Source organism: Ailuropoda melanoleuca, chromosome 1 (genome assembly GCF_002007445.2).
Source record: "Ailuropoda melanoleuca isolate Jingjing chromosome 1, ASM200744v2, whole genome shotgun sequence".
Classification (NCBI taxonomy): domain Eukaryota; kingdom Metazoa; phylum Chordata; class Mammalia; order Carnivora; family Ursidae; genus Ailuropoda; species Ailuropoda melanoleuca.
Genome location: NC_048218.1, coordinates 63,448,089 through 63,460,196, shown reverse-complemented (window position 1 = coordinate 63,460,196; position 12,108 = coordinate 63,448,089). Strand labels below are relative to the sequence as shown.

Sequence of the window (12,108 nt, the reverse complement as noted above, 5' to 3'; positions counted from 1 at the left end):
GATAAAGTATTAGTTCAGAAAAATCAGAAAACTGGGTTCTTAAAACTGAGGTACAAGTAGTGTACTATAGTTTGGCTACGAATGTTTTCTAAATTCTGATCTCAGGTTTCCTTACTACTTTTACTGTATAATTTTATATATGATGTTTGTATTTCTAAGTCAAGTTCTGTTACTCTAAGGCTGTTCTCAGGAGTGGTGAAATTCACGAAGAAGCTTTTTTGAGAAATTAAGAGAATTCAAGGACTCTGAGAAATGCTTTGCTGGTATACATTTTCTGACTCTACCATCTTTGCTTTTCTCAAAATTACTGAGAACATTTAAAGGAAGTGCCACTTCAAAAAAAAATAAGCTAAGAATTTAAAAAGCTAAGAAAGCAAACAAATACTATTTTGGGCTCCTAAAGTAGCCTGGACTTCAGGAAAAATGGTGACTTCTTAGGAAACACAAATGCAAATCTAGTAAGACCTGGAATAATCAAAATTCATTAAGCCAAGCCCATTAATTTTTTTTAAAGATTCTTTTTGAAGGAATAACATATTGCAGGATGGGTCCTAGAACCTGCATATATTCATTTTCTATGATTTTTTTTAACTTCCAGAATCATGTCAGATAATGATATCAGGTGTCTTTTTTTTTTTTTTTTTGCCTTTAGTGTTTGCTATTATGACAGATTACTTGTATCATACTAAGGGTATTCCTTATTTCACTTTTAAAATAGTTTTTAATAAGGAATAGGTGTTTGGTATCTACTGACATAATTTGTGGCTTATATCATTTAGTCTAATGAGTGACAAAATTATTGATTTTGTATCATTAAACTCTCTATTTCGGTTGTCCATAATGGTGACTAAAGCCAAGATAGCAAAAATACCACATTTTATAAAGATTTTCAATAATAAGTATTGAACCAAAAAGTATTTATTGATGAAAGCCCTTGTTAATCAGAAATACAATAAATCAGAATCCCTTTCCCAAAACATTAACTGAGGTTTTACTGAATCATACTAAAGAGAATGACCAGTTTGGTCTGTGAGTGTCAGGCTGCAAGAGCACCTTTGGATTGAAGACACCACTGGGCTTGAACAGTAATATACTGTGTAATTGGCAGACAAAGATACAAATGGAGCTTTAAAAATATATCCCTTTAGAAACTGAAACCAGAGTGTGTGAAATCAATTCTCAAAGCTAACTGCACTGTTCCTGCAGTTTTCCTAAACTTATCATCAACTCCCCTGCAGAGCACAAGCCAGTCTAAAAAAATGCTTTGAGGTGACCGAATCCTGCACGGTTGATGACTAAAAATAGCCACTTGTTCTGAAGGTGACAAATGGAAATAACTGTGTTAGGAATGACTGACTATCCTGGCAATACTCCATTATGACTGGAAACCGTGATGATGTAAAGTATTATGGAGAGACAAACATTAATCAGACTCTTGCCATAAGANAATTATGACTGGAAACTGTGATGATGTAGAGTATTATGGAGAGACAAACATTAATCAGACTCTTGCCATAAGAATTCAATGATGTCCTAGTATAAGGAAAGTTATAGATGAGAAGAAAACTCTGGTTTTCTTTTTCAGTTGGGTATGGCAAATGTACTTGAAATACACTGATATCTTCTAATGCAGATCTTTTAAATTGTCAGGTGTGGCCCAATTTATAAAAATAGTTTGCCATAAATCTTTTTTTCTTCTGTCACAACATGCTTTTTTTCTTTTCCTCTTAAGATGTTAATTTATCATGCAAAGATTTTTTTTCATTAAGTGCATTAATGCTTTTGTTTGTACAGGATTTTTTCAAATCAGAAGGACTCCCCGTAGTTCCTAAATGTAAATCCTTAGCAAACGACATGCCAAGATGATAGCTCCATTCCACGTTGGGAAAAGGCAAATTCAGCCGTGTCTTGGGATTTTAACCAGGGTTCCAGCCTTTGGGTTGTACAGTGTCTCTAATAAATTCCCCTTATGATAACTTCAGATGGACTGTAATGGAACATTTTGTAGAAGAAACTGGCTTCTAGCAAGTTGAATAGTGATGCTGGGAATAAATTAGGTTTCCCTGAATAATGGTTTCTCAAAGCAGTCACAGCTTCTTTAGAAGTTTAGAATTGGTACCATTTCTTATCCTTATATTTCAGCATTAACTGCAAAGAAAAAATAGTCACATAAAATGTTTTTAAAAATCTTTAAAAGTACTAATCAAAGCAAGCTCATATTGAGCTAATCATGCATATCAAAATCTCAAAATTTATAAAACTTCCTTTATTTTTTAAAATAAAGCACATATGAAAAGATTTTTTAAAAATAAGCTGTAAAGACTCAGCTGATTTTTAATGATTGAAGCAAAAAGTAGTGTGTGGATTTGAGCTTCGAGTGCCCCTCACCCCTTTTTTGGGTGGGTGGGAGGATCATGTAATGTACCTAAGCACGTTTTTAGTAGCAGACGCACAATCTAGACCCAATGTATGAGAACCAATGAATCATTTTCTTTTAAATTATCTCCTAAGCTAAAGAAGTATTAATATAGTATTTAAAAACGTTTTTCTCCCAAATGCTGAGGGAATTATGATACTTATAACGAGATCCGGGTTACTACCCTGACTCTCACACGGGATTACTTACAGTGGCATCTATGGGCTTTCTTGTGCAGGGCCCCAGTGTTTCAAGCTATTACTGTATGAAGATGCCTGTATTAAGCAGTTTACCTCATGTGCGTGTTTGGAAAATGCTTCCGCGCTGGTCATCATGCCTGCGGTTTTCTCCTCCAGCTCTCCTAGCCTCTGTCCTCTCTCATCAAGGGCGATCCGAGCGCGTGTCAGCTCTCCTATCACCCCTCCGGCAGCACCTTTCATCCCTTCTATACCACCTGGTCCAGGAATGTGCTGTGCAAGGCTGCGAGATGCTCTTCCCGCTGAAGCTTCCCCAACTGGGGATTCAAGCCATAATAGCAATTTAAGACATATTGTCAGTAATTCAAATAATTAGAATCAAGTTTATCACCAAAGTACTTACCTTAAATTCTACTGTCATAATTCTCATTGACAGAGAGACATATTTGGTCCCATCATCTAAGATGTGTATATGGAGATGCTAGGTTTTACCCACAAAAAATGTCTATGAAAGAGTCTGAGACTGTGAGGTAATCACATTGTTACTGCCTATCTTTGTGTGTATGCGTGTGGGTTCCATGCAATATGGCGTCATTGCATTTTTTGACACTGCTGAATTAGGACGCTCAAAATATATGTGATCTCATATTTAACCCATATCAGGGTCTATTCCAATCTTAGGTCTGTTTGTTTAAATTTTTGCCCGTCTTCATTCCTACCATCCCTCTTCATCTTGCTGTCATCCTTTGTAGGCCTAGTTGTTGTTACTGTTTTAAGATATGGGTGGGGGAAGCAAATACTAGAGAACAGGGCATGCATGATGGACATTAGTATACATGTGTTGAAATTTTGTTACTTCATAAAAGAATAAAAATTTCCCTATCATTTACAAAGTTCAGTTTAATTTTAATGAATTTTTGGGAAATTTTTATTGAAAGACATCTATCTTGGTAGAAATTTAGTGAGCATTCTCAAGGATGTAACATTAGGAATGATATCAAAATGTATTGTTTTTAAAAATAAGAGCCTTATTGAGATATAATTTGCATACTTTATATACGTAAAATGTACAATCCAGTGGTTTTAGTGTGGTATCACCACTATCTAATTTTAAAACATTTTCATTACTCCAAAAAGAAACTCTGTGCCCATTAGCAGTCACTCTCCCTCCATGCCCCAGTGCTTGGCAACCATTAATCTACTTTCTTTGTCTATGGATTTGTTTATTCTGGACATTTCACATAAATGGAATCATACAATATGTGGCCTTTTTCTTTAAGAATTTAGCGTGATGTCTTCAAGTTTTATCCCTGTTGTAGCATGTGTCAAACTTCATTTGTTTTTATGGCTGAATAGTATTCTATCATATGGAGGCACCTAGACCTTTTACTTGGTTAAAAGTTCAACAGAAAAGTTTTGATCTGCAAGACCAAATAGGGCTGAAATATTCTGGGAAATACATTCTTTCTGAAAATGTTCCCTAGTATCTTTCTACTTCTTTTCGATTATTCATCAGAGTTTCACTGGAAGAATTTTAAAGTAATTTATTCTGTAGCATTGAAAACCTTGTGTTCTGAATAAACAATCTGTTTCTCAGCAGTGATTAAAGGCAGGCAGATTCACAAACATTTTTTCCAAAATTTAGTAACTGAGTATCTCCACCCTGCCTTGCAGGTATGATCTACTTGCAAATCATGTATTTATTAGATTACTTATTATTTGCATGAATTGCACGTACTGTTTTAGTTAAACTATTTCCCAATATGAAGTAACTGATTTTATTCATGTTTGGTAAAAAAAAAAAGTTTTCATGGTATAGAAGCAAAAAAACCTAGCCTAGAATTTGAGTACAGTTTCATAATCAGGAGTTTACTCACAGAGCTCTTCTCTGTCAAATGTTTGTCCACTTCCACCAAACAGTCCCTTGAGAAAGCCTCTGTTTTGAGCTTCTGGTGTCTCTATGGGAGTAAACAAATCTCCTAGCATGTCCTGTATCAAATTCAAACAAAAAAGCATTAGAGTAACTAAAAATAAAGTGATAGAAAAAAGATAACACTGTAGTATGTTAAAGCACAGAATGAAAAGATAGTCTGCTTTCCATGTATTTTCCTGGTGATTTTTGCTTTGCTCCCAGTTTTGTTTCTGGCATCTCTTTCTCTACCTCTTTTTCCTTTCCTTCTCTAGTAACTGACATCTGAAAATTTTCATTTTTCTACCTTCTTCTTTTCTCCCATTTACAGTTAGGAAACATAAGAAGCTAATATATTTACCTTGGGATTAATTTTCACCTGATCGATGACTCCCAATCTGGATTTAGGATCATTTTTCAATTACCATAGCCTCTTTCCTATCCTAACCCCCTTTCCCGAATCAAGCATGGGCAACCCTATGAAGAGGGAAGCCTTTGAAATATGTGGAAGACGTTTGGATTTATTTTTATATGAAGTACAAAACTAGGAAATGGTTCAAGACAAATGAGTTAAAATAGGCAGCTCCATACAATTTTTTTCAATATTTGATGTGTTTTAGGATGACTGGAAAATACCTTGTTAGAAATACAGATGTTTGGGCTTTATTCCACACGTACTGAATCAGAATCTACATAGATGTGTTCTGTTTACCTATATTTTTAATGTGCTCTCCAGGTCCTTCTGAAACAGACCAAAATTTGAGAACCATTGGTATGGAGGAAGGAACTTCAACCAGAAGTCAGGAGATCTGTGACCTAATATCAGTTTGTCTATGAATGTGCAGCCTCACTTTCTTCATCCTCTTCCTCTCACCTCTACTCACCAGACCTGCACTCTTCTTCCTCCTGGATCCCTTCTCTTTGAAAACAGCAGCATCGTCTACTTAGCCAGGAACCCAGGAATCATTATTAATTCCTTCCTTTCCCTCACTGCTATATCTAATAACCCTCCAATCCAACTGATTACACTTCATAGCTATTGAATCTGCTAACTTTTATCCATTCTCACTGCTGGTTGCCTTATTTTAAGACACTGTTATTTTTGGCCTTAATTATTAAAACAACAACAGCAACCTCCTAATTATTTTCCCTCGTTCTTCAACCATGTGTAACCAGATGTAACCATGTGTAACCAGAATATTTGTTTTCATAAACAAATCTGTTAAACCTTTTTAATGACTTCCTGTTGCCCTTGGGATAAATGCCAGATACCTTAGACTCTTACGAGGTACTCCAAGACCTGCTCTGGAATAATTCTCCAGCACTATCCCTCCATCATTTTCACTAACTCTGAACTTTGTTGGCAGTTTCCTGAATCCCTGGGGTTTTGCATGCCACTACTCTGCCAGGAATATCATTTCCTTTTCCATCCCCAGCCATCCACTCTTATTGACAACTCCTATTCACCCCTTAACAACCCTTTTCTAACTAGCCCTCTCTGCTGTCCCATCAACCCAGAGGCCCCTCTTCCATGTCTCTCCAGTGTTGGCACAGCCACATATAGGCAGTCTCTTCCACAGAGTGCCTGGTTGTCTCTTTACTTAGTTCCCTCCACACTAGTGGGTAAGGGACTCATATCTTGTTTTATCACCGTATTCCTACAGCCTACCCAAGTACCAGGCATATGGTAACAGCTCAATAATTATTTGTTGAATAACAATAAGAACATTATTGTTTATTTTTAAAATATACTATGTTCCAGGCACTGTGCTCAGTGTTATTACTTAATTCTTACAAAAGTGCTCCAAGACAGAGCATATAGGTGGGTTAAGTAAAATGCCCAAAGTTATACAAGTGGGCAAAATACAACTGAAATAGTTGAGTTTATACTCTCAACCTCTGTATTAAAATGGGTGGGTTTTAGTTTTCTTGTTTGTAAAATAAGAGGGTTGAACCAATTAAATCTCTAAGATGCTCTTTTAAAATTTTGTAACTGCTTATCCAAGGTTAGATGGCATTTATATTTATTCTCTTTCAAGGCTCTGCTTACTGCTATGATAAAAGACAAGTGCCCAACTGTAGCCCACAAGAAATGTATTTATTTTGTATGGCTCTTAATCAAAGTTAAGATTTCTTCAAAAAAAGAGTCCATGAGCTCCCTGAATTATATGCAAAATTTTTGTGTGTACATGCATATTCCCCAACTTGAAGGGAGAGAGTTTATAATCTTTTCTTTTTAGAGGGTTTATAATCTTACAGAGGATTCTCCATAGGCAAAAAAAAACCCCCACAAAGAATAAAATGAACAAACAAAAAAATCAAACATTAATATGTATGATCTTCACTTTCTCCCTCTCACTTCCCCTTTTTTTCTTATTTTTTTCTGGGTATACCTAGACCCACACTAAACTTGACAGGGCCACAATGATGAACATATATTCAAAACATATTCTAGGGAAGGCATATTTATTGCTTGGCCCAATAATATTTTAGCTTTTAGATATCTCTCTCGTTCTCTTTTTACAACCGTGTCCAATGTTTATTCATAACCGTGCCTGACCTACCTGTAGATTATCACACATCTCTTGGCTGTATGTTAACCGCTGAATTTCAGTAGGAGAGACGAGGTATAATGCCTGGCCTTCATTGGTAAAGCAAAATGTCCGTGCTATCCTCATGTCTGTCAGTGGCAAATAATTAACATCCAACATTGGGCGAAGACTAGGTAGGCTGAATGGAAAAAAGCAAATCCACATTTCATATTTAAGTTGTTAGAAGCTTTAATTTCTCTGTGTAAAATGTGCAGACCCTTACATAAAAAAATTATTTTTATATAACTATATTATGGTTGTTTCTTTTTATTCTCTTGAAGTCTCAGTGGTAAAAAACTAGACTTTCATATAAAATCATATACACACAACAAATCATGGGCCCAGTCCTTTTTTAATCTTAATCCACACAGATACTTAGCAGATATCCTTGAAGGTTGGATTAAATGCAGTGGCCATCAATTTCAGGATACTTTTTGCACCATTTCAGAGGTTGCTACAATATGGTTATAGTATTTGGTTATGGCAGAAACACCACAGCTAGAAAGTGGCTCACTGCACACTTGGCGTACTATCTCCTTTTAAGGCACAACTCCTGAGTCTGAGGAGGTTATGCACTGATGGACACGTGGAATGGATCCAGTTCACTGTGCCTGGCAGTGGAGTGGCTTTGGTCCCCATTCCTCTACTTCCTCTGTACACAGGATAAACAAATTGCCTACCACTTAGGTCACCTGTGCTGAAGGCATGATTAACAAATAAACATGGTTAAGGTTATAAGGGAATGAGAATAAGTTACAGATAATAGATCAGAATTTGCATAACCAAGTGAATACCACTCATCTCAAGTGTCTTACCAAATGCCTATAGTCTTATCCTAATGCTGTAGCCCATAGTTTTGCTTAAATATTCACTAGAATGTCCCTTCGGATACTGCCATGAGCCAGTTTTGCAAATTCCTGAAAAAAATAATCTCATTGGTTTTAGATCACACCTCTAATGCCAAAAGGAGAAAAATAAATTTGTCATTAAATCTCAAGCTTTGAAATCATTCAACTGATTATGATGTGTATAATGATTTTAAGTTATCCCAGATCATAAAACCAGTACCTTGGAAAAAAGTACTGATTTCTCTTACAAAAGTAGTTTATAATTACAAGTAAAGCTTTAGAACTTTATCATATAAAATGGGACCTGAAATCTGTGCAATTAGAATAAGCTTTCCATAGGTTCTAGCACTATATTGTCCAATATGGTAGCCATTAGCCATATATGGCTGTTGAGTAGTTGATCTGTGTTTTGCATGAACTGAGGTGTTCTGTAAATGTAAATTATATACTGGATTTCAAAGACTTCTATGGCGTTTCAAGTAATTAAGATCTTTAGGATATGAGTCCAAACCAGGATAGATTCAGTCAAATTAATGGGTGGCAGTGCGGAAGGGATGCCAATGGACTTTTCTGATAAACTACATTATTTATGTAGCATAATAAAAATTAGCTAAGAAAACAAAAATGGTATAATTACTTTAGGTAGGAAAAAGAAAAGAGTAATTCAATTGCTAAAGACTAGGAACTAGGTGATTTTAGTATATGTAGTGCCAAAGTGAGCACGGAACTAAGTGATTCTGAAGCTGAAAAATAGATTTTTTTTTTCTGTGCAGGGGACACTTTATAAGAAGATAGTTCACAAAACTAACAATGGTTCTCACTAAAAATGGCTGTCACAGCCCAGTTTGAGAACTCATTTATAGATAAGCCTCTAGTATCCATTTCTACTATTTTCTAGGTTGGGGTACGTTAGCATATAAACAATCATTAGCTACCTGCCAACTATCAGAAAGGTAGGACTTGAGAAGAACGGACTAAGTATAGTTCATTTCTGATAGGATCTGGAAAGTTCTAGGAAAATACTTAGCATGGGAAGATGATCAATTGGTAATGCCAATTCGAAGGATTCTGTCCTTCAAACCTCATATTATTTCCTAGCCACGCTTAGTATATTACTAAAATCATCCCAAAATAACTTCCTTTCAAACATTTTTGCGATCCTCAGGGACACGTGAAAATTTTCTACTAGGACATAATATTAAAGTAGCCATTATCATAGAAAGCAGCTTTTACAAAGAGAGGAAGACAGAGATATCATCTTAACTCTCCTGTTGTTATGACTCCTGCTGTTTTTTAAACTCTGTTGTAGTTTTCCATTTCTCAAGAAATTTCCCTCCTCAAAATGTCAATGGTAGCACATATTTATTTAAATGGAAATTAATTTTCAGATATACCTAAAATCATCTGAGAAAACAAGACACACTAAAATTTTGCAAAAATAGGATAATCACTATCAAGCTAAAAATCTCAATTGTGACAACAGTTTAATGTCTTTTACTTTAAAATAAAAATTTGGAGTGACTAAATGGGAGCTTAGGGGAGGGGAGGCTATGTGGATATACATTTTTTTTCCCCTTGAAACTAAGGCATTCTAGGAGTTAAGTCATCATTTTCAAACAAGACTGGAATGATTTTCATGACAAATACCGAAAAACAGCTTGAGAAAGAGAAACCAGATAAGAAGAAAAAGAACCAGAAATATCTAAGAGAATGAGAAGAGAATAAATGATTGTTTTTATTTTTTTCAAAACTTTACTTTTCCTTGAGTTACAAATCTACTCATGTCTCCCTGTTAAAGAAAATAAAACAGTAAAAACACTCTTGAAAACCTAGTTTTGCTCTTGAACTACTTTCCTGTCTCTCATCTCTCTCTCTTTTTTTTTTTTAAAGATTTTTTATTTATTTGACAGAGATAGAGACAGCCAGCGAGAGAGGGAACACAAGCAGGGGGAGTGGGAGAGGAAGAAGCAGGCTCATAGCAGAAGAGCCCGATGTGGGGCTCGATCCCAGAACGCTGGGATCACGCCCTGAGCCGAAGGCAGACGCTTAACCGCTGTGCCACCCAGGCGCCCCTCTCATCTCTCTTTTTAACCACAAAATTTCCTGAAAGAATAATCTATACTAGGGGTTGGCAAACTTTTATTCAAGTGCCAGGTACTAAATACTGTAGGCTTTGTAGGTCCTAAGGTCTCTGTTACAACTACTAAATTCTGCCTTGTCATGCAAAAGCCGCCAGACTTATGTAAGTAAATGGGTGCGGCTGCATTCCAAAAAAACCTTTATTTATGGACATTGAAATTTGAATTTCATATAATTTTCAAATATTATGAAATAGTCTCTGATTTTTTTCAACATTTTAAAACATAAAATCCATTCTTAGCTTGCAGACTGTACAATATCAGATTAGGTGGCGGGCAGGGTAGATACGGTTTGTGGGTGGTAGTTTGTCAACTCCCATCTATATACCACTGCCTCTAGTTCCATTGAAAATTTAGTTTCTGCCTCCACCATGCTCCCAATATTTGCCTTCTCAAGGATCACTAATACCCTGTTAGTTTCCAGGCCTAGTGTTTTTTTTTTTTTTCCTATCCAAATTCTTTGGCCTCTCTGCCAAATCTGACTACCTCTTGACCATTGTCTTAGAGGTCTTCTATCTTTTGTTTGGATACTCTTCTTTCATGAAGTTATTCTCGTCCTTTTTCTATATCTCTGACGAGTTCTCAATATCCTCGGCTCGATTTTGTTTCTCTTCTACAACACAAATGTAAAGATATCCTCAAGTTTTTGTTCCCCGATCCGTCTATTTCTCCTTTCTTATTATAGTATCTTCTTTGCTGACCTCATTCACTGCTGTTAACTTTCACTAACACATTTACATAGATGACTTCCAAAGCTGGATCTCTCATATTTTTCTAGGAGTCCAGACCTTAAATTGCTTGCCAAACTTCTGTGGGATGGCTTAAAATCACCTCAAATTCAAGGCATTCATTCTCAACTTCTCATTATCAGCTTTCCCAAATTCTCATGAATTTCCTTTCTGCTAATGACATCACTATTATTCAAGTTAATAAAAAAAATTTTAACCTTTAAATTCTCTTCTAATCCTGAGATTTAACGACCTCCATTACCTTTCACGATCAGTGTTACATTCAGCAAGTTTCCCTCAATAATCCCTCACATCAGTTTCCGCCTTGCTTTCTATATAGCTAACACTTCAGAAGACCATTTCAAGCTTTCCATAGTATTTCCTAATGTATAGCTAGAGCAGGTTAGCTACTAACTGATTAATATCAAGCTCATTAGATTGCCATTAAAGGACCTCAATAATTTACCCCAACCTACTTCTTCAGTTTACTTTCTTTCCAACATCTCCTTTTTAATAACATATACCAACTATCTCATGACTTTGAATTCTGAAGATTTAGTTTGTGTGTAGAAGATTCGATCCTCTATTTCCTCTGTTGGAATATGTATGTTCTTTGTGTTATAATTACTTGTGTGTCTGTCTTATCTCCCCCAATTTGATAGCAAGGTTTTTAAGGACTAGAACTATGCTTTTACTAATTTTTATATCCTTCAGAGGCCTAGTATAATGCTTAACTGTCTCAGTGATTTTTGGAACCAGGTGAGGTATTAAATGATAGTGACTTCTACATAGATTATGTTTATTAAGTGTTTGTTGAACTCAAAATCATTAGGTAATTAATTTTGTGTCCCATGAATTTTATTTTAATTTACTGACAGTATAATGAAATCTCTCAGCTGATATCATATTATTAAGGTTGTCAGAAGGCATAAACTTCCAGTTACAAGATTATTAAATTCTGTGGATCTAATGTACAACACAATGACTTATAGTTAACAATACTGTATTGTATACTTGAAGTTGCTAGAAGAGTAGATCTTAAAAGTTCTCACCACACACACAAGAGTGGTAACTGTGAGGTGATGGATGTGTTAACTAACATTACTGTGGTAGTAATTTCACAATATATACATATATCAAATTATCATGTTGTATACCTTAAGCCTACACAATGTTATATTTCAATTGTAGTGATGACTTTTAATACACTGTTCAGTGCTGGTCTCACTCTTTCAGAGACTTGCAACCTCAGGCAAATTTGAGCTTTAATTTATTAACATA

At 35.5% G+C, this 12,108-nt stretch overlaps 1 protein-coding gene across 1 annotated transcript in view; it reads right to left on the bottom strand.

Moving 5' to 3' along the window:
* Positions 1–2,014: 2,014 nt before the first annotated feature.
* The window catches only part of STXBP5L (syntaxin binding protein 5 like), a 404,610-nt gene continuing 394,516 nt past the window's right edge, over positions 2,015–12,108 (bottom strand). The window contains exons 27-30 of the mRNA XM_034659194.1: positions 7,087–7,252; positions 4,491–4,602; positions 2,710–2,930; positions 2,015–2,148 (exon numbers count right to left, since the gene is read on the bottom strand). Coding sequence (XP_034515085.1) covers positions 2,107–2,148; positions 2,710–2,930; positions 4,491–4,602; positions 7,087–7,252 — 541 coding nt within the window. The 3' untranslated portion in view covers positions 2,015–2,106. The remainder of the gene's footprint in view (positions 2,149–2,709; positions 2,931–4,490; positions 4,603–7,086; positions 7,253–12,108) is intronic.